Here is a 26967-nt window from a genome sequence, read left to right on the forward strand (position 1 = left end):
TGTATGACTGTCTGCAACAGACCTGACGTTAGACGGATCCTGTCAACAGTCACACATGGATTAGGGAAGGACTCACAGGTCTCTACCCTCCCTGTTGAACTATTGGCTATTGGTAGATCTAGGGGCAGGGCAGGCATTGTCTTCTGTTGTATACCTACTGATGAACCCACCAGGCTCCATCAGAGAGTTTCAAACCCAGCATCACACAGAGGACCCTGGTTAAACCAATGGGTCTCAAGAAAAAAAAGACATAAATGTGGGAAAGGGATTTGTAGGGGGATGTGATAAGGGTGGGACTAGAGAGGGTAGGATGATAGCAGTCAGGATGCACTTTATACGTGATGAAACTGTCCAAGAACAAATTCAATTTAAAAAAATTATAAAGAAAGAAAATTAAGCAGAGTCATGCCTGGATGCACACCTCAGCCTCTCTACAAAGACCCCCTGTGTAAGTGTTCCAGCTCTGAAGGGGAAAAGTATCCTGGCAGTTGGGAGCCAAGGAATACCACAAAATCACAACGCACCACAAACCTCACACAAGAGATTTGTTGAGAAGGAAAAATCCAGGAGGGTGTCTGCCTCTTCTCCTGCAAGAAGCAGCAGAAAACTTAACAGAAGACAGGGTTTCTTGGGGGATGGAGCTTTCCAGGGTGGAGATTTCCAGGGTGGGGATTGGTGGGGAGTGGACTTTTTGCTCTGTATGGCAGAGCTTGGCAGCCTGAGCCTTCACAGCCCCTAGAGTGTTCTGTGGGCAGAGCCTGGCAGTTGGAGGTCCTCAGAGGCAGGGTCTGGCTATTCACAGGCCTTGAGGGGCTTACACCCTGGGGCCTAAGGAATAAAGCTCAGAAACCATCCTGGCACATCGGACTGCCTTCGCATAAACTTAGAGACAAATGGCTAAGCAAGGAGAATCCAGGGGCTACCTGTTGCCCATAGCTCCACATATCTTTTCCCAGTCCCTAGGCCCAGCACAATGAAGACCCGGTGTTCTTACTTGGGGGAGCCAAGTGGATCACATATCCATCACCGACATAGATGGCCCAGTGTCTGTACAGAGGACGGAAAATCTCAATCAGGTCTCCAGGCTTTGGTTCTGTCTGCAAAACCAAGAACAGGACTATTAGCAATGGCATGAACCCTTGAGACCTGGGCAGGCTGGGTTGAGAAAGTGTAGCCCCTTAGTCCCACCAGTCAGCTCCAGTAGGTAGGCTCATGTGGATGCAGGCCCTGCAGGTCTGATGCTGGCTTACCTCACAAGGCCATGATCCAGGCCTGCAAGAAAGATGCCATCCCCCACCCCCGCTCCCATATGCCATGATTAAAAACTGCAAAATGGGGGCTAGAAAGATGTCTCAACAGTTATGACTGCTTACTGCTCTTGCAGAGGACCTGGATTAGGTTCCCAGCACATGGTGACTCACAACCATCTGCAACTCCAGTTGCCTGGGGATCCTATGCTCTCTTCTGACCTCCACAGGTACTGCATGAAGGTGGTACACATGCATACATGCATGTAAAACACTAATGCACATGAAATAAAATAGAAATAAAAAAGAAACCTATAAAATGAACAATACTGTAAACCTGGTCAAAAGTAAATGACTCAAGAAGGCCATAGGCTCTAGCAGGGGACCTACTGCTGTTGTTTTGATAAATGGACACACTGTCAAACTTCCGTCCAAATACTTGTGTTTGTGCACATAGATAGAAGCTTCTTCTGCAGTGGGCAAAAGTCAATGCAGAGACTCATAACTTAAAATGCTAAGAGGAAGCAGCTATTGAGTGCTCAGCCCTAATGGGACATCTATGTCATCACCAACCCACCCACCCTAGGTTCAGGGAATGTGGCAGAAGATGGACATGACATGGCCATAGCACTCAGGATCACTGTAGCTGTGGTCACTTCACAAGAGCAAGGGGACAAGACCAGTCAGGATTCCAGCAGGCAACACTAATTGTTTTAGTGGGTTACCAGAGACAGAGAGAAAGAACATGAAGGTGAGAAGGAGTCATGTTGGGGGAATGTCCAGGGGAAGTTGGAGGCAGATATGATCAAGATACATTGTACACGTGCATGCAATTATTAAAGAACAAATAAAGACATTCCTTAAAAACTGCAAACCTAAAAAGGTCTCTTCATTAGCTTTGCCTTTTTAGTGCTCTTGCTACAAATATTACTGAGCTCCTTTCTGCTCAAGGTGCTGAGGCAGGATTATCAAGAATTCCAGGCTAGGGTAAAGAAATGGCTCAGCAGTTAAGAACACTGACTGCTCTTCCAGAGAATCCAGATTCAATTCCCAGCACCAACAAGGTGGCTTACAACTGTCTAAAAACTCCAGTCCAGGGAGATCTAATGCCCTTTTCTGCCCTCCCTCAGGCACTAGGCACCCATATGGTACGCAACATACATGCAGACAAAACACCCATATGCACAAAATAAGTAAATAATTTTTAAATGACTTCTATGCTAGCCTGGGCCATATAATTAAACCCTGTCTCAAACTTCCTTCTTCATGCCCCTCCCCACTCCCCCCCAAAAAAACTTATTACAATGACAAAAAAGCATTTAAAATGTAACAGTCCAGCCTGCAAAATATTTAGTTATTTACAAAATAATAAGTAGAAGGTCATACCCCCAAAGTTATGCACTATGCAATTTTCTTTATATGACATTCCAAAGTAGGCATAAATATAGGACAAAAAACTGATCAGCAATCTGAGGGGCTGGGGTGAGGAGAGGCACCACAAGAAAGGAATATGGGGGATATTAGGGTCATTAAACTGTGCTGTTCTGCAGTTTTTCTGACTGTTTTAGTTTCCTCCTTGTATACAATGTAATCACATTTCCCACCCCCACTATCCTCTCTTATCCTCTCCTCTTTCCAGATGACCCCCTTTATTGCCCCAGCTAGTCGTTTCCTATTTTCTATATATATTTTTTAAATTTATTTTTATGTATACAAATGCTTTGTCTGCATGTATGCCCGCAGACCAGAAGAGAACATCAGACTGTGAGCTGCCATGTGGGTGCTGGGAATTGAATTCAGAACCTCTGAAAGAACAGCCAGCGCTCTTAACCACTGAGCCATCTCTCCAGCCCTGTCATTTCTTATTTTCATGTCTTCATTTGTGCAGGTCTCATGCATGGGCTCACAGCTGCTGTATGTTCATGACATGCATGACTCGGTGGTCATGTCATATTCAGAAGACATTGCTCCTAAGCACTCTTCACCATCCTCTGGCTTTTGCAGTCTTTCCGCCCCTTCTTCCACTATAGCCTCTGGTCCTTGGAGTGAGTGATGTAGATATCTCATTAGGACTGAGCACTCAACAGCCCTTATCCTCAGCACTTAGCCCAGTTAAGAATCTCTTCTTTGACTGTCACCCAATGACTTAAGGCTGTGAGTGTATCTGTTCTGTACCTCGATTAGGGCAATGGTTCACTTGTATATGTTTATCAGAATGGAACTATATACTTTAAAAGGTAAATTATATATTAATTTCGGGGTTTGGTTTGGTTTGGTTTTTTTTTTTTTTTTTTTTTTTTGTTTTTTTGTTTTTTCGAGACAGGGTTTCTCTGTGTAGCTTTGCGCCTTTTCTGGGACTCACTTGGTAGCCCAGGCTGGCCTCGAACTCACAGAGATCCGCCTGGCTCTGCCTCCCGAGTGCTGGGATTAAAGGCGTGCGCCACCACCGCCCGGCTGGTTTGGTTTTTGAGGCAGGGTCTCACTTAGCCCAGGCTGGCCTAGAACTTGCTATATAGCTGAGGACAACCTGTTCTGGTTTCCTACACCCACCTCCCAAGCGTTAGAATTTCTGGTGTGCCTCACCACAGCCTGCCCTCTTTATACTTTTAGCTGAAGTTATGTCTTTCCCATATTATTATCTGGTTAAATTACACATTAATTTTTAAAAATAAAAATTAGCTGAGTGTAGTGCTACACACCTTTTTTAAAATTTATTTATTATTCTTTTATGTGCATTGGTGTTTTGCCTGCATGTTTGTCTGTGTGAGGGTGTCAGATGTCTGTGTGAGGGTGTCAGATCTTGGAGTTAAAGACAGTTGTGAGCTGCCATGTGGGTGCTGGGAACTGAACCCCAGGCCTCTGGAAGAACAGTCAGTGCTCTTAACTGCTGAGCCATCTCTTCAGCCCAAGTATTTTACGTTTTTTAGGATTTAGTTTTTTGCCGGCCAGTGGAGGCAACACACCTTTAATCCCAGCACTCAGGAGTCAGAGGCAGACGGATCTCTGTGAGTTCCAGGCCAGCCTGGTCTACATATCGAGCTCCAGGCCAGCCAGGACTACATGATGAGACCCTGTTCCAAAAGCAAAACAAAACAAAAGAAGAAGTAATAATGAAGACCGAGAGAGGGCTCAGTGGTTTAGACTGGTTAAGGTGACTGGTTAAGGTGACCAGATAACTCTTGCAGATAACCCAGTTTCAGTTCCCAGCACCCACATCAGGCAGCTCACAGTTGCCTGTAACTCCAGCTCTAGGATCTGACACTGTGTTCCGGACTCTACAGGCCCTGATCTGCAAGTTCACATGGTTTTGTATGCTTTGTAAATATCTCTTCTCTCTCTGCAACGGCAGGGTTGAGGGGTTGCAACAGAGAATGTGTAGCCTGCTGATCCTGAAGTGTTGGGGCTGGGCGACAACTCAGTAAGCCAAGTGCTTGTTTTGCTTGATATCCATTTGAGCCCTAGAATTCACACAGAAAGTCAGACATGGTGATGTGTGTTTACAATCCCAGCACTGGGGAGGAGACATGGAGACAGGTGAATCTCTTGGGGTTGCTGTCCAAGCAATCGAGCCTAATGGCAGCCCACTCCAGGCCAATGAGGAGTGCTGTCTTAAAAAAAAAAAAAAAAAAAAAAAAAAAAAAGATATGGCCGGGCGGTGGCGCATGCCTTTAATCCCAGCACTCGGGAGGCAGAGGCAGGTGGATCTCTGTGAGTTCGAGGCCAGCCTGGTCTACAGCGCGAGATCCAGGAAAGGCGCAAAGCTACAGAGAGAAACCCTGTCTCAAAAAAACAAAAAACAAAAACAAAAACAAGACACAGAATGTCTTAGTTAGGTTTTTTTGTTTTGTTTTGTTTTTTTTTTAATTGCTATGAAGAGACACCATGACCACAGCAACTCTTACAAAGAAAACATTTAATTGAGGTGGCGGCTTACAGTTTCAGAGGTTCGGTCCATTATCATCATGACAGGGGCCATGGCGGTGTGCAGGCATATATGGTACTGGTTACATCTTGACCAGAAAGCAGCAGGAAGTTGACTAACTGTCACACTGAGTGAAGCTTGAGAAAAGACCTCAAAGCCCATCCCCACAGTGACACACTTCCTCCAACAAGACTACACCTACTCCACAAGGCCAGAACTCCTAATAGTGCCACTCCCTTTGGGGGCTATTTTCTTTCAACCCACCGTACTGAAGGAACAATAGCCATGGTTATTGTTGTGGAGTTCAGTGAAGTGGCTTTTTTGGTTTTTTGGTTTTTGGGGGGGGTTGTTTTGTTTTGTTTTTTTGAGGCAGAGTTTCTCTGTGTAGCTTTGGAGCCTGTCCTGGAACTCGCTCTGTAGACCAGGCTGGCCTCGAACTCACAGAGATCCACCTGCCTCTGCCTCGCGAATGCTGGGATTAAAGGCATGCACCACCACCACCCGGCCTTAAAGATAGGATTTTTTTTTTTATATGCATTGGTGTTTTGCCTGCATGAGAGTGTTGGGTACCCTGAAACTGGCGTTACAGACAGTTGGGAGCTGTCATGTGGCTGCTGGGAATTGAACCCAGGTCCTGTGGAAGAACAGCCAGTGCTCTTAACCACTGAGCCATCTCTCCAGCCCCTCTACGAAGTTTTTAAAGGCACAAACCACAATTGTCTCAACATGAGGCATTATCATGTTTTGGTTTGGTTTGTTTTTTCTGCGTGAGCAGCAGCTAAGGGAGATTACAGAAGCAGAATGAGAAGTTGAGCAATGTTTTAGGATAATAATTACACAATAAGGGGAAGGGAGGACAATTTTGGGAAATGAACCAGGTGGCTCTGAGATCAGTCTCCTCTTAGGTTGCTGTCAAGATTCAACTGCTGATGGGTCATGGTCCAGAGTGGCTAACCATCAGGCTAAGAATAAGGTCCTGCTGACTCCTAGGTTTTTCTTTTTTCACACAGTAACTTAGTTTGAAACTCAGTTTGAAATGGAGCTAGTTTTTAAACAGTATGTTATCTTCTGGCCTGGGAACAGTACACAAAAACACATACCACACACACAAAAATAATTTTTTTTAGATTTATTTTATGTAGAAATGCTATATCTGCTTGTACACCTGCATGCCAGAAGAGGGCATCAGACCCCATTATAGATGGTTGTGAGCCACCATGTGGGTACTGGGAGTTGAAGTCAAGGCCTCTGGAAGAGCAACCAGTGCTCTTTACTGCTGAGCCATCTCTCCGGCTCCCACAAATAACTTTTTTTTTTATTTTTTGTCTGAAGGGGTTGAAAAAGTGGTTCAGCAATTAAGAGTGCATACTGCTCTGGCAGGCCACCCAAGTTTGGTCTCAGGTATGTATATTAGGCAGCTCACAGTCACCTGTAACACCAGGACCAGGGGATGATGACTCTGGCCTCCTCGGGCATCTGCACTTGCATCACACAGACACACAGACACACACACACACACACACACACACACACACACACACACACACACTTTAAAATAAGTCTTTTAAAACAATAACCAAAATGCTTGTTATCTAGCCTTTTACAGAAAAAAAAAAATGCTAATCTGATGGACCAGCCTGACTCCATTTTAAAGTTAAAAGCCATTTTGTTATAACGTCAAAATAAATTCATTTCTGTTTGCTGTAAAATTCAAGTTGACTGTGTTTTTAACCTGTTTCTGGGGTTTGACATGTTCCTACCTGTAGAGTTTGACTCATACTTCAGACACACTCTATCCTGATAAGATGTTCTGGCTGGGCAGTGGTGGCACACGTCTTTCATCCCAGCACTTGGGAGGCAGAGGCAGGAGGATCTCTGTGAGTTCGAGGCCAGCCTGATCTACAGAGTGAGTTCCAGGACAGACAAGGCCACACAGAGAAAGCCTCTCTCAAAAAATCAAATATAAACAAAGCTCTGCCAAACTGACAGGTCAAATAATTTAATCTGACTGCTTCTGCAACATTTGTTTACCAAATCCTTACGTCACCAAATTCCTTTGAAAATCCCCAGTTTACACTTTTTCTCTGCAAAAGAGGCCTGAAAAGTTAACCCACGCTACTCTCTCAAATCCCGCTTTGGAGAGTCAGTCCTATGCATGGTAGATAAAGCTTGCTTTATTGGCTTTAATTTGGGTGGTGGTTTTCATTCTTGCTCAGTTGGGGTCAACATTCTTGGAGGCCCCATTGAGATTAGACCCCAACCCAATCTCAGGGACCTCCCTCTGGTCCTCTGGGACTGCTCCCCCCTGCAGTGCACCTGGTAAAGTTCCAAGGCCCAGAACACACTTTTGGTTCCACAGACTACGGAAGTGAGGGACCAAGACAAAAAAAAAAAAAAAAAAAAAAAAAAAAAAAAAAAAAAAAAAAAATCAGCAAACACTTGTGTAAGAAGGCTTCCTCCATCGGTAAGTCATACTAAGGCATCCCCTTCTGTGACATCTGGTACTGGTTCTGGTGGGCTACCATCTAGGGACAGTGACGTACCTGATGAGGTACACGAATTCCTGTCCAGGGCACAAGTGGGAGGTCACTCAGTGAGTACCTCCAGATTCTACTTCAGGGTCTGAGGCTGGCGGCTCACAAACCTAGTCTGTCTACAGAAGCTGATGTAAAACAGGGCTCAGAAGACTCGCAGGAGGCATACCCACTATATATACTTCTGTAGATCTGGAGGACCCAGAAATCCTCAAAGTAATTAACCTGGCCTTTGTAATTCAGTCAGCTTCAGGTGTGCATAAGAAAATCCAAAAGATGGATGAGTTTGCAGCAAAGAATCGGTCAGAATTGTTAGAAATAGCCCAAAAAGTGCTGGACAACAGAGACAGCAAGGAAGATTTTCTAACGAAAATAAATCAGACCACTGTGGCAGCACTACATGCTCCTCATACTTTCAGCCCTGACCAACACCTACAAGAAAAAGAAAAGGCCTACAAAAGGACCAATGTACTGCAAGGAACTGGGACAGTGGGAAAGTGAATGACCCCAGTGGAAGCGGGTAGGCCTTCTCCGGCCACAGATAAGCATTCCTCAGTCAAAACCAGTCCTGACTCTGGAAGAGTGGGGGTTGGGAGCGTGGCTCTTTCAGTTTAGGCCTCTGGGAGCCTATGGTAACTTTCTCAATTGGGGGACAACCTGTAAACTTCCTGGTAGACGTGGGAGCATCACATTCTGCATTAACGAAGCCCCTGGGACCCCTGGATAAAAGAACAGTGGAAGTACAGGGGGCTACGGGGGAAACTAAAAAATATAATTGGAGTGCAAAACAGACTTTGGTTTTTATTTTCACTCAGTGGGATCAACAAATCTCTGCTATAAAAGGTCCCAGGAACCCAAGTGAATGCTGTTGCGTTCTGCATAGGGAAAATGGATTGCATTAGCAGAAAGTCCTTTCAGATGCAGGAACAAGGCTGCCTTTTCCAGAATGGGGCTCAGGAACCCCCCAGCTATCACAACACCCTACACAGCACAGACAGGGACAGCAACAAAGCTGGGACTATGTGCCGACAGGATTTCAGAACAAAGCACTTTTATTTCCCACAAAAAGAGAGCTGCAGAGGACTGCAGAGAGGCTGTTTTCCTTAGCAAGCAAGTCGAGGAATTTCTGGACTCTGAAATTCATTTTGAAAAACAACCCCAACTACCTCCTAAGGACCAGATTAAACACATCCTACATATACATGTACATCAGATCATTGACGAGAGCAATATGGATTTACATGGGCAAGCATAGAAACAATAATAAAAATTACTTCCAAAAAATCAAGTCAAAGCTGGACATGGGGGCCCATGCTTTTAATCCCAGCATTCGGGAGGCAGAGGCAGATGGATCTGTGTGAGTTTGAGGCCAGCCTGGTCTACAGAGTGAGTTTCAGGACAGCTAGAGCTACATTTAAAAAAAAAAGAAAAAAAAAAGGCAAGTTGAAGGCTGAGGATGTGACTCAGTTGGTAGAGCACCTGTCTAGCATGTACAAAGCCATGGGTTCAGTCCTCAGCACCGCATAAAGCCAAGTGCAGTGGTGCATGCCTGTAATCCCAGCATCTGGGAGGTAAAGGCAAGAGGAGCAGAAATTCGTCCTCAGGAAGTTGGAGGCCAGCTTGGGCTTCATGAGACTCAATCTCAAAAAATGCTCCCCCAAAAATGTAAGTTGAAAGACATGATGAGCTTGAGGGTGTAACTCAGTGGTAGGGCACCTGCTTAGCATGCCCAAAGTCCTGGGTTTGATTGCCAGAATCCACTTCCCCTTAAAAGACATTATTGTTCTATTTCTGCTTAATGCACATTTTTATACACTTGGAATTAAAATGCATTATATATTATGCATGATCTCAGGAAAATACGCCAAACTATTGGTTACTCCCTACAGTGACTGATAGAAATTTGGGAACTCATATATTTTATTATTCAATTATTTTTTTTAAAGATTTATTTATTTATTATGTATACGGTGTTCTGCCTGCAGGCCAGAAGAGGGAACCAGATCTCATTACAGATGGTTGTGAGCCACCATGTGGTTGCTGGGAATTGAACTCAGGACCTCTGGAAGAGCAGCCAATGTTCTTAACCACTGAGCCATCTCTCCAGCCCTATTAGTCAACTCTTTGAATATTTTTACTGTAAATTACTTCAAAAATAAAATTTTTAAAGATTTGTGTATGAGAGAACACATGTGTGTGGTGTGCCTGTGTCTGGGTGAGTGTTCATGTGTGTGTCTGTGTGTGTTCATGTGTGTATGTGTGCATGTGTGGTGATATTTTGTTTGTGCTATAATAAATAAAGCTTGCCTGGAGATCAGAGTGCAGAGTTAGCCACTAGTTAACTATAAAGGCCAGGCAGTGGTGGCACACACCTTTGATTCCAGCACTAGGGCAGTGGAGACAGGAAGTGATATGGCTGGCCGGAGAGAGGAATATAAGGCGGAGAAGACAGGAGCTCAAGCCCTTTCAGTCTGAGGATTCCTAGAGGTCAGAAGTCTCTCTAGTGGCTGGCTGCTCTGCTTCTCTGATCTATCAGCTTTTACGCCAATATCTGGCTACTGGTTTTTATTATTAGGACCAATTAGAATTCTCACTTCATGCATGTGTATGTTCATATGTGTGTGTTCATGTGTCTGTGCATATGCATGTGTGTACAGAGGCCAGAGGTCAACATCAGGAGTCTTCCTCAGCTGACGTCCACATTATTTTTGAGACAGAGCCTCTCACTGAACCTGAAGTTCACTGGTAGAGCTGGGCTGGCAAGCCCATGAGCTCCAGGGGTTCTTCTCTCCCCACCCGACCCCCCAGTGCCAGGACTGCAGGCATGTGCCATGGGCCCCATTTTTTAGGTGGGTGCTGAGAATGAAACTTCAAGCCTTCAGCTTGCCCAGCAAGAGCTTTGCTGACTATGCCATCTCTCCAATCCCATTATTTAAAAAAAGAAAATTTAAGTGAGAATAAAATGTTCACATATTGAATATTCAGTTTTTAAATTGGAAAATGTAGACACCATATGTTACCAAACCCTCATGAAATTGTCTCAGTTAGGAGTATTAATCTTTACTGATTTTCTAGCTTCCAAAATTGTTTAAATAGCTGGGTGTTGGCACATGCCTTTAATTCCAGCATTTGGAAGGCAGACGCAGGCGGATCTCTATGAGTTCAAGGCCAGCCTGGTCTACAGAGTGAATTCCAGGACAGTCAGGACTGTTTCACAAAGAAACCCTGTCTTGAAAAACAAAACAAAACAGAGAGAGAGAGAGAGAGAGAGAGAGAGAGAGAGAGAGAGAGAGAGAGAGAGAGAGAGAGAGAACAAATAAGAAAAGATGAAGTAAATATGAATCTATGTTTTGGTTTGGGTTTTGTTTGATGGAAGAGTTAAATGATTTTCTTTACTTTTTTTTATATGTATGAGTGTTTTGCCTACATGTATATTTGTGTACCATGTATGTGCCAGATGCCTTCAGATGTCAGAAGAGGGCATTGGATTCCCTTCAGCTGGAGTTACAGGCAGTTGTGAGCTTCTGTATGGGTGCTGGAAATCTGGGTCTTCTGCAAGAACAGGAAATGCCCTTAGCCTCTTCACTGTCTCTCCATCACTGCTGTTTGTTTTGTTTTGTTTTGTTTTGTTTGTTGAGACGGGGTCTGACTTTGTAGTTCAGGATGACCTCAAACTCACTATACAAGTCAGGCTAGCCTCAAACTCATGGTAATCCCCCTGCCTCACCTTCTTAATGCTATAATTATACCACCTTGAAACTTGACAAAAATCAGTGGGTTATGTTCTGGAAATATGACTCAATGACTAAAAACACTTGTCATGAAAACCTAATGACCTGAATTCAATCCCCAGACCCCATTATGGAAGGAAAGCACCAACTCCCATAGGTTGTTTGGTTTCCACACGTGTGCCGTAGCACACAGGCTCAGAGAGAGGTGGGAGATGGGGATAAAATAAATGTAACACAAGGGCTGGAGAGATGGCTCAGAGGTTAATACTGGCTGCCCTTCCAGAGGTCCTGAGTTCAATTCCCAGCAACCACATGGTGGCTCACAACCATCTCTAACGAGATCTGGTACCCTCTTCTGGCCTGCAGTCATACATGCTGTATACATAATAAATAAATCTTAAAATAAATGTAACACTTTAAATAGTTTTTTAAAAGGAAGGAAGCTTAGAGCACATGGGAAGAGAGCGAGATTGTTTGGTCAAAGCTGCCACAGCAGGAGAGGAAGGAAGCATGTTATCACTTGCAGAGAACAGGAAGGCTTTGACTCTGATTTTGACTGACAGCAGCCAACATCAAGGTGTGGGAGGCATGAGAGGCTTGTTCCAGGGCAGGTACCTAAATGGGTTCCCTGACTGCTGCACTGGGAAAAGGTCATACACAGGGCATTGGAGGAAGCAGGAGAGATAATGATGGCTCTGGCAGACTGTGACAGACTGTGAAATACAGGCTGGACCCACTTGAAGGCAGCCATCAGCTTTTCCAAAGGTTATGGCATTTAAAACAGAGTCAAGCAACAATTAACAATAGTGTTTCAAGGACAAAAATCACCATTTCTAGACCAATATAAAGTAAACTGCTTGCTTTGAACTATTTAGAAATTTAAAAGGTGGGAAAACCTCCAGGATATCTGAAAACTGTGTTGACATTGTCAGGAGGGATTGTTTTAGCCAACAATTCATTTATTCTTTTGCATGATTTACTCACATTTCCATTTATCTTAACCCACTCAACCAACAACCAGCTCTTTACTCAGTGATGGCCATTTAAATGTACAAGGCATTTAAATGTCTTAGCTTCCTGGGTGATAGATTACAGGCGTGGACCACTATGCCTGGCTACTGATAGCTCTGTTTAAACAAGATAGTGATTATGCTTAGGACTCTGTGTTGAAACCAAGGCTCAGTTACTTACTGGAGAGCCCTGGACAAGTTTACTCAAACTCTCCCTGGACCTCAGTCTCCTTGACCATAAAATGGGGACAGTTATATATGGCACATGATTCAGAGGTTTATCTTGAAGATTAAATAAGTCAATAACTATAAAACACTGGGTAGAGGAGGAAGTAGCTCAATAGAAAAAGCATTTGCCGCACAAGTACGAAAGTCTTAATTTGATCCCAAGAACCCAGTTTAAAAAGAGGAAAAAAAAAGTCAAGGGCCAGGGGTGGTAGCAGTACACACCTTTGATCCCATCACTCTGGAAGCAGAGGGAGTCAGTAGCTCTCTATGAGTTCAAGCCCGGTCTACATAGTGAGTTCCAGGCCAGCCAAAGCTACACAGAGAACTAAAACAGAAAGCCAAGTTGGAATGAGTACAAACGACCCAAGTTCACCCAGGTGCCGTCTCTAGGACCCATGTAAAAAGCCAGAAAGTGTGGCATACAGCTAAGCCCAGCACTCCTGCAGCCAGAGGGAGGCAGAGAGGGAGAACATGCCAGCTACCCTGGAGTACACTGCATAGTGGCAGAAACAAGAGAGGCCCCGCCTCAACAAAGTAGCAGGTGAGAACTAATTCCTAAAAGCAATTCTCTGATCTCCACCCAAGCATTACAGCACATAACTAGCCAGTAAAGCCTAACTGGGGATTTCCAGGTAAGCAAGAAATCTGCGATCCCCACCCCCACCCCAAAAAAGGGTAGGGGTTGGAGATATGCCTCAGTGTTAAGAGCATTGGTTGCTCTTCCAGAAGACACGGGTTTGATTCCCAGCATCCACATGGCAGCTCACAACCCTCTGTGACTCAAGTCCCAGGGAATCTGAGGCTCTCTTCTGACTTCTGTGGGCACTGCATGCACACAGCACACAGACATATATGTAGTCAGAACACCCACACACATGAAACAGAATAAAAATGAAAGAGGGACAGCACCTAAGACTGTCCTCTTGCCTCCCCATGCACACTACATACATGTGCATATGCACGCTGTTTTATAACATGTGCTCAGCGCAGAGGGAATGCTCAGGAATCAGCAGCTTCTGCTGCCATGGTGGGTGGATGCTGTTAGTCTATTTTTATCCAGAAACATCGAGGACACTGTGGCACTTGTGAAACCCAGCCTGAGGGAATTCTCTCCCTGTTCCCGGAAACCACATGCCCCAGCGAATATGAAAAATCTCTTTCACTTTTGATGCTGAGAAAAAGGTTTGGGAGCTTGAGGAAAACAAACAAGGGAAGTCCGGGTCTTGCCAAGAGTGGACTTTTCAATAAGTAGTGGGGGAGTTTCTATGCCAAGGTTTTGAGAAAAGAAAATCTGTGAGGAACTAAGGGCTGATCTGAGATGACTGTATCCCCAGAAACACACCAGGCACCCTTAGAAACTATTCAAACTTCTGGAATCCATCTCTGGGGACTTTCTGGTTAATCAGGACTGTTAATACCTATCCAGTAGTGTTTGTGTAAGAAATAACCATGATAATGGCTGAACGCTGTAAAAACCACTTAAACCTATAAGGAAAATGCTAGATAGGGCCTGTGCTGCAGGATAGATGGGGGGAGGGGAAGAGGCGTAGTAGAAATTGGAAGGGCCTGACAGCCCTGACTTCCCAGCCTCTGGCCTACAAGAATAGATAAGACAGACCTGTCCTGACACATTAGCCTTCCCTGCACCCCTGCCCAGGCCTCCTAGTCAGTCAGAGAGGGCCAGTGGCAACTCCAGCAGGCACCCAGCATCAGAAGCCCAAATGGCCCAAGCATCCTGCCTGCCCAGACTCACCAGCACCAAACCCCAGGCCTATTCTCTTCCAGGGTAAACCTGGCCCATTTGTGCATTGGGAACCACCCCACCCCCCAATTCACACACCACCACCCAAGACTACTGGGGCATTCACAGATTACCTGGAATCCTGCTAATGGCCTCATTTTATAGATGAGAAAAAGGAGTTCCAAGCTGGCAATGAACTTACCCAGGGCTTCAGAGTTTGTCCAGAAGCCATAGCCAGATTCCACCACAGATCTGCCTGGATTCAAGTATCCAGAGATAAAATAGGATATGAAAACGAGAAAGAGCTGTATGTGGGGTGCACAGGGAACGCCTGTCAGTCTCTCACATATCGGCCCTCTCTTCGAAAATGAAACCAGCTTCAAGGCCCAGTGACAGATAAGCCTCCCTCACCCACTGCAGAGGGGGGAGCTGTTCCAGGCTCTGTGATCCCAGCCCAGTCTTTTCTGTTCAGGTTTTAGATTTGATTTGGTTTCTCATTATAGGTGGTAGTTTGTTTTGTTTCCTTGTTGATGATAATGCTGGTGGTAGTGGGGTTTATTTATTTATTTGTTTTTTGTTTTTTGTTTTTTCGAGACAGGGTTTCTCTGTGTAGTTTTGGAGCCTGTCCTGGATCTCACTCTGTAGACCAGGCTGGCCTCGAACTCACAGAGATCGGCCTGGCTCTGCCTCCTGAGTGCTGGGATTGAAGGTGTGCGCCACCACCGCCTGGCTTATTTATTTTTGAGATGGACATCTTGCTGTGTTGACTAGCCTCGTCTCCAACTCTGCATGCCACCTCCCCAGTGGTAGGATTACAAGTGTGTGTGACCATGCCCAGCTCTATAGCTCTCTTACACAGGATGACTGTAATGAATGGGCTGAGCTAGGGGAATGTGTGACCAGTTTCCATGTGTATCCTAACATCTAGACTAGTCCAGCATGCTGAGGGCTGAGGACTGGATCCACTCTACCAGCATCCAGCCTGGCACTTACAGAGTCTCATCAGAGACTAATGGCCTGGGGAGGGGACACTATCTACTCCTCCAGCTCCTCCCAGTTTTGGGAATGACGCTGCAACCCTGCAGGAACAGAAGCCCCCACCACACTTGGGGCGCATCCTCTTCTCTCTCTCCTTTCTTTGCACCCTCACTAACTCCACCGAGAGTCCCCAGATGTCATCCTCAGATCAGGCCTGGCTTGGTGGTACGTGCCTTTAATCCCAGCACCTGGGAGGCTGAGACATGAGGATCTCTTTGAGTTTGAGACCAGCCTGGTCTACATAGTGGATTCCGGAACAGCCAGGACCACATAGACACTCTGTCTCAAAAAAGCAAAACAACAAAACAAAAAAGAAAGTAGTCCGTTAAGGGACTCTGGACTCCTCAGGACTGGAAGGTACAGCCACATCACAGGACTTAAATTTCAGTTTTAATTTGAATACTCACTTCCAGGAAACACATCCAAAGTTCAGCAATACAGTGGGTAGAAAATGAAAGCATCTTTCATCCAAACTTCTTACTCGGTTAGAAAGTTTAGGGCAGGGAGAAATCTGGGCTGAACTTTCATGCCAGCCTCCTCCCCCATGCCCTGCAGAGGAAGCTACTCAGGCCTCTAGCCACAGCCCTGCATTTTTAGTTTGGGTGTGGGTTTTGTTTTTTTAAACTATCTTCCTTTATTTTTATTTGTATAGGTGTTTTGACTGCACGTATGTCTGTGCATCACATGTGTACAGTGCCTTTGGATGCCAGAAAAGGGTGTCAGATCACTTGGGATTGGAGTTACAGATGGTTGTTGGCTACCATGTGTGTGCTGGGAACTGAATCCTTTTCCTCTGGAAAAGCATCAGGTGGTCTTAACCACTGAGCCCTGTTTTATTCTGTTTGAGACAAGATCTCTCTACACAGCCCAACTCTGCATCCTCTTGTATAAAGCACCCAAGTGATGGGATTGCAGGTGTGTGCCAGCATGCCCAGCTTCACAGCCCTGCTGAGGGGATGACTACAGCATTGATTGAGCTGAGTGCAGAGAAAAGGGTAATGAGTTTCCCTGCTCAGCCTGAGGGGAGAGGGATCATCAGTAAGATTTAATAACTTCTCTGCAAACCTCCAGTTGGGGCATATTTATTTCCTGTTCCTTTAATTAAATAAAAATGCAAGGGCAGTGAGATGGCTCATCAAGTAAAGGAGATTGCTGCCAAGCCTGACGACCTGAGTTCAAATCTCAGGACCCAGATAGTGAAGAGGAGAACTAACTCCTGCAAGCTGTTCTCTGACTTCCACATGTTTGCCAAGACATAGGCATGTCCCCGAGCATATGCACAAACACACACACAAATGTGTTTTTAAAGCCGTCTACCACAGGAAAGTTAAATCAAAGAACACACAGTTACACGGTCAAAACACACAACAGAAGCACACATGTATTTTTCAACAGTCAGTTCCTAATGTCTCAGCAGGGTTCAAGCTTTATACGCAGTTTATGGTTCTAACTGCTGTGGTCTTAGGCCTTCCTGGGTTTAAACAGAAAACAAAACATGGTCTGGCAGTACCAGAAACTGAAAGAGCAGCCTGGAACTAGACTCGTGTGACTATTCTGGGAGCTGCTAACTTTTTTTTTTTTTTTTTTTTTTTTTTTTTGGTTTTTCGAGACAGGGTTTCTCTGTGTAGCTTTGCGCCTTTCCTGGGACTCACTTGGTAGTCCAGGCTGGCCTCGAACTCACAGAGATCCGCCTGCCTCTGCCTCCCGAGTGCTGGGATTAAAGGCGTGCGCCACCACCGCCCGGCTGGGAGCTGCTAACTTTTAAGTGATGTTTCACTCAGGGGAACAGAACGAAGTTGAACTTAATTAAAATCCACAACAGGTACTCAGCTGGAACACAATCCCAAGTGAGTTGTCTGCAAAAACCTGCAATCTGAACTAAATCAATAAAGTCCCTGTTAAAGCGAAGAAGACATTTGCCCAGTTACGATCTCAAGACATCATGAGTTAACCAAGAGGCCAGGGCTGGGGTGTGCCTCAGCTGGTAGAGTGCTTGCCTCGCCTGCAGGAGGGTTTAAAAAAAAAAAAAAACTGAGTATGGGGCCCACATCTATAATTCCAGCACACAAGAGGTGGAGGCAGGAGAATTAGAAGTACAAGGTTGCCCTCACTACATAACAAGTTTGAGGCCAGCCTGAGCTACCTGAGGCCTTGTCTCAAAAACAAAAAAGACAAACAAACAAAAAATCAGAAAGAAAAGAGAAGTGGAGATGGAGGAAAGAATGGAAGGAAGGGGAAGCCAGAGCTGGGCATTTGCTGGCAGCAGGGATGGTCGTGAAATGAGTCAGCGGAGGACAGAACAGCCCACTGCCAAGAAGGTTCAACTTCAGACATTCCCCCCAGGAACCTGTCCCGTGCTCCTCCTGGTTTGGTAGGAAGACCCAACCTCCAACTTGCCTGCCTCTTCTGCCTTCCATTGCGCCTGTTTCAAGCAGGGTGGCTTCCAACCTGCCCACTTCAACAAGTGCTGGCGTCACTCAACAGGTGGCAGCTGACCCACAGCTGATACCCGATGCCAGCAGTGGAAGAAAGTGTGGTTCCTTCACTACAAAGCTCCTCTTCGAAACAGCAAGTCAGACCCCGAGAAGACAAGAGTCATCACTGAAACACTACCCCCTCCCTGGCCCACCCTCGGCCCCCGTCCCGTACTTACTATGGGTGCTGGCATCTTCTTCGGCGATGTGTGGGGCTCAACTTCAGCTTAGCAGCTGCGTGGATGCCTAAGGCACAGAGGGAGCAGAGCTTATTATGTCTCTAACAAGAAGCAGGGTCCCCAAATCTCCAGGAGCAGGTGGCTTCTAGCAAGGCCCTTTAGGAACAGCTACCAAACTCCTCCAACTTTCTCGCCGCCGGCCTCTGATCTGCTCTTCACTTGCACTTGGAAGGACAAATCCTCGCTGGAAGCCAGGGGCGGCTCACAGGATCCTGGCACTCGCCCTCTTTCTAGCCAGGCATTCTCGCGCGCGTCCCGGCTGCTTTTCTCTGCTTTTCTCTGCACCCGGCGGTTGCCAGGCAGGTGGCAGCTACTCGCCTGACTTGTTTACGCCCGCCCAGCGGCTCTCCAGTTCCCAGACAGCCCGCGGGGACCCGCAGAGGCACCGGGGCATTCTCACCTTAGTTTAGGTCCCAGAAAGAAGCCTTCACCCTCCTCGGCCAGGAGTGTGAAGCGAGGCCAGCGCAGTCAGGACTGGTTTAATGGCTGCAAAGTCCGGGCCGCGCCAGGTCACCCCGCCCTCCTCCTGTGACTGGCTAATGAGCGCATCGCCAAGGCCTGCTGTGTCCTCTGGGGTCACTTAGATGCCTCCCTCCTGCTTCGTGCCTGGCCACTGGGCTCCTCTGCCCCAGATTTCCCTGCCCCTGACAGCCTTCACCACACCCCTCTGCCAGTGCCTAATGTGTAAAAACACATTGCATTACTTTTAATCTTTGTACACGAATCATACCAGAGGGTTATTTATCTTTCCACTCAAGAGAGGCACATGCATGTAATCCTAGTACTTGGGAAGCTAAGGCAGGAGAATTGCCATGAGTTCAAAGTTAGCCCGGGCTACAGTTTGAGACCTTGTCTCCAAAATAAATAATAATAATAATAATAGCTGGGCCTAGTGGTTCATGCCTTTGGTTTTTGCACTCAGGAGGCAGAGGCAGACCTGTCTTGGTGAGTTGGAGGCTAGCCTGCTCTACATAGTGAGTTCCAAGGGAGCCAGGGCTACACAGAGACCTTGCCTCAAAAATTAAAAACAATAATAAAGATAAAAACAACAACATCAGTAATATGGGGCTGAAGAGATGGCTCAGGGGTTAAGAGCACTTGATGCCCTTGCAGAAGGCCTAGGTTTGGTTCCCAGCACACACATGATGGCTGACAACCATGGGTAACTCCACTTCCAGGGGATCTGATGCCCTCTTCTGACATCACTGAGTACCAGGCACACACCTGACACAGATGTAGACATGCTGACAAAACACACATACTCGTTGTTGTGGGTACTCACCAGAGACAGCTGATTGGACATGGGTTTAACAATAGAATGTCTTTATTAGCTGGACAGCAATTACGTTGGGTGTTCAGGCTCTCAGTGTAGCCCGGAGCCTTTCTCATGGAGCTTTCAAATACGAAACCATGTTCTGGGTTGACACACTTCTGTTAACAAGAAAACCTAGCCAGAAGCGGAACTACAGAAGCCAAACAGCAAGGTTAGTACATTTAGAGACTTTCCCAGAACTATGCGGACTTGGAGGACTTTGTTTTAGTTTTAGCAGGTGGTGCTGTGTGCTGAGTTTCACAACCTGAATAGTATTTCCATCATGGAGTCAGCTGTTCTAAGGTCTCAGGGGCTTCTAAGTCTGAGACCCTGTTATACTCATAAAACAAATTTCAAAACATTTTTTAATTGGAGTTAAAAAATACACCCCTGACATTTTGATAGAGGAACTTGAATGTGTAACCTCTTTTGGTTTCCTTTTCAGTATTCAGAGAACATTTTATTAGTTTCTGTAGCCAAACCTATGTGAATACAACCTTAAGTGTTTAAAACCCTACCACAAATGAAAAAAGCAAAATAAACATTTTGGGCCAATATGGCCGTTAACTTCTGTACAATGCTCTCTTCTGTTTCCTAAAAGCAGGAGATGAGGCCTGGGTGGTGGTGGCACACGGCTTCAAACCCAGCTCTCAGGAGGGAGAAGCAAGAAGATCTCAGTGAGTTCAAGGCCAGTTAGGGTTACGTAGTGAGATCCTGTCTCATAAACAAAATAAAACAATAATAAAGCAGGAAATGAAATTCCCGTATGACAGCTTCCCTCACTATATCAGAAAGAAACCATCATCCAGAGGCCCTGGATTCCATTCCCAGCACCGCCCCAAGAAGATAATAATAACTCGCTGTTTCAGTCTTCCCACTTAAGTACTTCCGCAGACCTTAGCTATCCTTTGTCCACAGTATAGAGTAACTGACTCTTCCCGAACTGCTTCCCGGGGTCCTTGTCTCCTCCTCTTCTTCACACTCCCTATTTCTTTCTGATCCTGGGAGTGGCACTTGGGTCTTATGGACACTAGCAATTGCAGTTGGGTCACGAGTCCATAAGTCTTCATTTCTCCATGCAAACCCCTGTGATACACAAAACTTGAGTCAGAGAAACCTGTATGCTTTTTCTCTATTCATCTATGTCATGTCCGTTTAAGTCTGAAAGCCAACCAGGAGTTGACGGTAGAGTTGGATTTTTGCCTTTCCCTACAAATCTGTGTGAAACTTAAAAGCCAGCCAAAGGAAAGGGTTTGGTGGCATACAGCTGCACCCTGAGGCAGAAGATCACTAGATTCTGGAAGTTCCAGACCAGCCTGGTCAACATAGAGACCTCAGTAGAAGTGGGAGAGGGAGGGACAACCAGGAATTGTAGATCCAGCTGAAAAGACTTTTAACTTTAAGCCATAATATATCCCCAAATGTCTTCATATATATCCCCAGTGGCACACAGTTAGCATTTTATGACTGAATGAATGACCAAGCATAGTCCCTTTTTCTGCACTGGGCTCAGACTCCACAGAAGTAAAATAAATTCTTTTTTTTTTTTTTAAAAAAAAAGGTTGTAAGACGAATTGCTAAACAACCTTATTAATAAAAATAAAAAAAACCCGAAGCCAGATATTGGGGTGAAAGCCGAGAGATCAGAAGAATAGGACAAACCACAGCCAACCTCACCTCACCAACTCCTCAGCTTCCAGAGAGACCTACTTCCTGTATACTCATGTCTATGTCTATATGCCTTTTTTTTTTTCTTTTTGGTTTTTTCCAGACAGAGTTTCTCTATAGCTTTGGGCCTGTCTTGGAACTCACTCTGTAAACCAAGCTAGCCTCAAACTCACAAAGATCCTCCTGTCTCTGCCTCCCAAGTGCTGGAATTAAAGGTGTGCGCCACCACTGCTCGGTCTGTTCTGCCATCTCACTTTCTCTCTCCACACAGCTACATCACTTCCTGTCTGTCTGTAAAGATCTCCAGACCTCTATGGTTAACTAGTGCTGGGATTAAAAGTGTGTGCCACCATGCCTGGCTCTGTTCCCAGTGTGGCCTTGAACTCACAGAGATCTGGATGGATCTCTACCTCCTGAATGGTAGGATTAAAGGTGTGTGCTACCATTGCCTGACTTCTATGTTTATTGTAGTGGCTGGCTTTTTCCTCTGATTCTCAGATAAGCTTAAATGGGGTACACAGATAAAATATCAACAGGTTCAGCTTTTTATTGGACAAGTTAACAAAAAAGGTTTAGTCAAAAAGACCAAAGTCTGTGTCAGGCCATGTCATCATCAAACTCCTCAGATTCTTCCTTCTTTGCTTCCACTTTCTTCTCCTCAGCTGGGGCAGCAGCCGTGGAGGGGCAGGACCGCCTGCTGGCGCGGCTCCAGCTGCTGGAGAAGGCTCAGCCCCTACATTGCAGATGAGGCTCCCAATGTTGACATTGGCCAGGGGCTTTGCAAACAAGCCAGGCCAGGTTCAACACTGACACCAGCTGCTTCAAGGAGGTCACTGATCTTATCCTCCATGACCTTCACCTCATAGTCATGCAGGATGAGGGTGGAATAGATGCAGGCGAGCTCAGACGTGGAGGCTATGTTTCAGACTGCTGGCTCAGTGCTAGTTACAGGAAGAAGTGAGGGTCTCACTACAACGTGGCCTTAGCTTCCTTGGAAGAACCAAGCACCTTGGCGGCAACTGAGGGAAGGCTAAAATGAATTTTTGTTTGTTTGTTTTTTAAAGACAGGGTTTCTCTGTGTAACAGCCCTGGCTGTCTGCTGTCTCTCGAACTCACAGAGATCTGCCTGCCTCTACCTCCCGAGTGCTGGGATTGAAGGTGTGCACCCCACCGCACAGCTCTAAAATGAATTCTTAATCATATCTATATTCCTCCATTCCATGCCAAAACTGAGCCTTTGAAGTGAGACTGCTCAGGCCAAACCCTGGCCTTGCCCTTGCTACTTTAAGAGACCACAGTGTGGCCGGGCGTTGGTGGCGCACGCCTTTAATCCCAGCACTCGGGAGGCAGAGCCAGGCGGATCTCTGTGAGTTGGAGGCCAGCCTGGGCTACCAAGTGAGTCCCAGGAAAGGCGCAAAGCTACACAGAGAAACCCTGTCTCGAAAAAACCAAAAAAAAAAAAAAAAAAAAAAAAAAGAGACCACAGTGTGTAGATTCCTCTGAACCTCATTCTGTTTATCTGTAAAATGGGTTGCTGAATGCTATTAGACAATGTATAAGAATATATTTCCCAAAGGAAGATCTCATTAACCTGCTGAGCACTGTCTGCCATGTGGTAAGTCCTTGTTGAGGATGTGTTAGTAACAAGAGAGGCACACGGTCATCCATATCACAGGATATTCACCTGCTTCTTGATAAGAAGAGTCAACATTAATAAATGTCATTGTTTTATGTGCTCTATCCCTCAACCAATCCACGGCTAAGCACATTGGGCTAGTGACTATAAGGTCATCTAAACCCAGGACGTGGCTGGTGAGACAGCTGGGCACGTAAAAACATCTGCCGCTTTAGCCTCGACCTGTGTTAGATCCCAGGACCTGCACAGTGGGAGGGAATGACTCCTGCGAGTTCTCACCTGCACATATGCACCATGGCATATGTGCGCTCTCTCTCTCTCTCTCTCTCTCTCTCTCTCACTCTCACGCGCTCTGTCTCAACTGTAATAAAGTAAATAAAACAAAGATGGAAGATATTTTGTGTAGTAGTAATTCTGGCAGTAGAATCCAGCGTTAGGCAAGCTATAGCCCTATCGCTGAGCTCTACCCCCAACCCAGGAGCATTTTGGGAAGCCCATATTGGCGTCTGCTTTTCCTCATGCTCTGCTTCTAGATGGGCCCAGCTGTCACCTCCATTGCCCATCTTTCCTAATACTGTGCCAGACACAAACAAAACAAATTATATGGGAATGGTCTAGTCAGAGAGCTTCTAATGTTTACTTTTCACCCCATTCTGCAATACTCATTAAGAAGTTGCTGTGAGACGCCAGCACTGTCACTAGACTGCCCTTAACATGCCAAAGACAGGGCAGCTCATACAGGAAAGGTCTATTTGGTTCACCTCAGCGTCTGGTGAGGTCCTTGTGCTGCACCAGAACATGGCAGCAGCATTGCACAGCAGCACAGAGCCGGGATGCTAGACAGAGCTTTCTTGATGGTGCCTCTCCTCCCACTACCTACTAACGATGAAGGGTTTGGCCCGTCAGTGAGGGCTCTGCTCAGTCATGTCCCAACATTCCCACCTTTTAAATGCCATCAACATCTAGTGCTAGGGATTCAGTTTCCAGCACATGAACTCTAGGGGACATTTAAACTGTCCCTGAGAAGGTAGACAAGATCTAATTCATCCCTTGACCGCAGCTTCCAGGCTTTTCTACAAATCCACTCTGCTTCTGCAAAAGCGGGGGGGGGGGGGGGGGGGGGGGGGGGGGGGGGGGGGGGAGCAATACTACTTTTTAAGAATTTGCTGTCTTTTCACTCTGCCTGAGGGAAAAGACCAAAGTAGTACCAGCTTTGAGTAGGATTCACAGAACCCATGAGGAATCTGAGAAGGTGGAGAAGAGGCCACTGTAGAATAAGGAGGGGTGGGGGTAGGAGAAAAATGGTACAGGGCTATTTGTGATGTTGTCTCCTCTACACAAGGACCAGAGAGCAGACTCCTGGATGACACAAGAGACTGTGTTGCTTAACAGCCAGTCAGAGCAGGCAGTCTCCCCAGGGAAAAGGATCCTTTTGCTAAGTGAATACAGGGTTTTCACATGTGTCTGGGTTGCTGTGGTAACGCTTGGTGAATATGCCAATTCTCAGTTTGCTAGGCTTTTTATGAAAGACAACAGTGAAGTGTTTCTTCCAAATCCCCTGCCTCTGAAACCCCCCAAAGTACTGCTGAAGAGACCAAAGAATAAGTCCCGGGTGAAATGCCCTGAAGCATACCCCCTGTATAAATGTGCAGCATTTACATCTCTGCCCACCACCCTCAAAAGAGCATTCCAGAACCTTTACCCTAGGCAGCGTGCCAGGCTTAAGTGTCTCAATCCCATGTTTGCTAAATGACTATTCTGGGGAACTAGGGAGTGAAGTGGGTTCTTGCGTCGGGCTGGCCAGCAGTCTTTCCTTTGGTGACTCTGGTAGGAGCAGTCCGCAGATTATCATCTGTGACCTGGATCTGACTTTCCTAAGCCTTAGCCCCTGGGCCAGCGCTGACTACAAAGGGCATGACTCAAACAATACCATCCAAAAGCTTCTCTGGAATGGAGATGAACGTGTTTTTAATAGACAGACATTTAAAAAAATTTAAAGACTCTTTCCTCTAGTGACATTTAAGTGTGATGACATAAGGCTAAGGCCGTTTGTGACTGCCTGCCTCCCCAAAGGCATATGGAAAAGCCATCTGCCACAGCAGATAATGTGTTGCTCAGTGATAAGAGCCCTGTGGAGGTTTTTCTCCAGTGCCTGGTGCTCGTTTCGAACTTAGGCACCCATTCAAGCTGGACTTGCCTTATAGGCAGCTACCAGGTAAGCTAAAGCAAGTATCAGCATTGAAGAGAAGGCACACTGGTCCTAATGACAAGGACAACAATGACAGCCTGCAAGTACTGGATCTTTGTTTTTACACCACTCCCATTTCAAACTGAGTTTGCCCCTCCCCTGCTAACCTGTGAGGACCTCCTACTCACCCAGAATAATACCTGACACAATCCATAATCAGAGACAGAAAGCAAAATGAATTCTGAGCCCACCCAGTGGACTCCAAAGTACAGAACAAATCTTTCTTGGCTAGAATCATGGGGGCTGGAGAGATCGCTGAGTGGTTAAGAGCACTGGATATTCTTCCAGGACTCCTCAGTTCAATTCCCAGCACCCACATAGCAGCTTACAACTGTCTATAATGGGATCCAATATCCTCTTCTGGTGTGCAGATGGGCATGCACACAACGCACCCATATACATTAAATAAATAAATCTTTAAAAAAAAATCATAGCTAAGTTGGTAGCATGTTATCAGGGAGCCCACCAGAGATGACCTTTTAGACATAATATACAACCAATTGAAAGTCTTCATTCCAGCTAGCTGAGACTACACTCAGTCATTCAGAATCCAGTGTAGCAGCAAGTATTTTAGAGTAATGTGGTGATATTGTGTTCCCCAATATATTGTGCACCCTAATAAACTTATCTGGGGTCAGAGAATAGAACAGCTACTAGACAGACATAGAGGCCAGAAAATGGTGGCACACACACCTTTAATCAGCCTTTTGGAGGCAGAGATCCACTCGGATCTCTGTGAGTTCGAAGCCATACTGGAAACAGCCAGGCATGGTGACTCATGTTTTTAATCCCAGGAAGTGATGGCAGAAAGCAGAAAGGTATATAAGGGGTGAAAACCAGGAACTAGGGCTGCTTTTATCAGCAGTTCAACTGAGATTCATTCTGGAAAAGGACTCAGAGGCTTCCAGTCTGAGGAAACAGGATCAGCTGAGGAATTGGCAAGGTGAGTGGCTATGGCTTGTTCTGCTTCTCTGATCTTCCAGCATTCACCCCAATACCTGGGTCCAGGTTTATTTTTGTTAATAAGACCTGTTAAGATTTGTGCTACATCATAAGTGGTTTTTAAAGACCAAAACCACATCCTGTTATCTCATTTGATAGCTGTAGGTAGAGGTTTTATGCAAGCAAGCAGTTTAACAGAAATTAAGGTAATCAGTTAGCTGGGATAGGGGGTGCAGAAATGGACAGTTTAACAGACACTAAGATAAGTTAGCTGGAGCATCTTGAGCTCAGGTTCCTAAAATAGAGTTGGGTAATTTTCCATGTCATTCTTCATCAAGGAGATCAAATTCTAGTTAACCATAAAATGGCCTCAGCAAGAATACAAGATGGAGTCTTGCTCTGTCACATAGACCACTGGTTTTATGGGCATGAATCAAATAGTTGACTCCTTCTGTTCTAGGAGGACATAGTTGGTCCTAAGGACCAGTAGTTTAACTTAGTTTATTCTATGTTTGATGTAGTTAGCCATGCAATTGAGGATGCAGAGTCCCATCATTAGCTTAATCATGATAAGAATCAATGGTTGGACCCTCACTCATTGCAGCCCCAGTTGCAGGCCATCAGGCAGGACTCCTGTGGAGAAGGCCTGCCCACCCCCCATTGGACCCTACAAGCCCCACTCTATCCCCCAAGATCGCAGCTGCTCCTGAGACACAGACTCTGCCAGCTACAAGTGGACCAAGAGGTGAGTGACTGTTCTCCAAGTCAGTCACCTCAGTCTCTAGGCCTTAGGTCCTAGGTCCCTAGGCACAACTGGTGCTCCCCTATCCCACCCAGTCCAGCCCCAGTTGCAGTACAGCAGGCAAGACTCCTGCAGACAGGCTTGCCCACCACCACCCAAAATCAGATCCTATAATCTATAAGTCCCACTTTGTCCCCCAAACCCACCCATCCCCCAAAGACCCCAGCAGCTTCCTGAGATACAAACACCATTAGT

The 26967-nt window shown here is 45.9% G+C and overlaps 1 protein-coding gene and 1 pseudogene across 2 annotated transcripts in view; both read right to left on the reverse strand.

Annotated features, from left to right (window-relative positions):
• Positions 1–18698, reverse strand: part of Plaat3 (phospholipase A and acyltransferase 3) — a 28965-nt gene extending 10267 nt beyond the window's left edge. Inside the window, exons 1-3 of one of the 2 annotated variants that reach the window (XM_052763105.1) lie at positions 18565–18698; positions 18105–18171; positions 995–1097 (exon numbers count right to left, since the gene is read on the reverse strand). In XM_052763105.1, coding sequence (XP_052619065.1) covers positions 995–1097; positions 18105–18119 — 118 coding nt within the window. In that variant the 5' untranslated portion in view covers positions 18120–18171; positions 18565–18698. Of the gene's footprint in view, positions 1–994; positions 1098–14615; positions 14741–18104; positions 18172–18564 lie in introns of those variants that run through there. The other variant, XM_052763104.1, reaches the window with a different exon arrangement.
• Positions 18699–21118: 2420 nt separating this feature from the next.
• On the reverse strand, positions 21119–23343 carry LOC128123795 (60S acidic ribosomal protein P1-like; annotated as a pseudogene).
• Positions 23344–26967: the final 3624 nt, after the last annotated feature.

The sequence above is a fragment of the Peromyscus californicus genome, unplaced genomic scaffold, assembly GCF_007827085.1.
Source record: "Peromyscus californicus insignis strain IS unplaced genomic scaffold, ASM782708v3 Scaffold_4__1_contigs__length_199733344, whole genome shotgun sequence".
Taxonomy (NCBI): domain Eukaryota; kingdom Metazoa; phylum Chordata; class Mammalia; order Rodentia; family Cricetidae; genus Peromyscus; species Peromyscus californicus.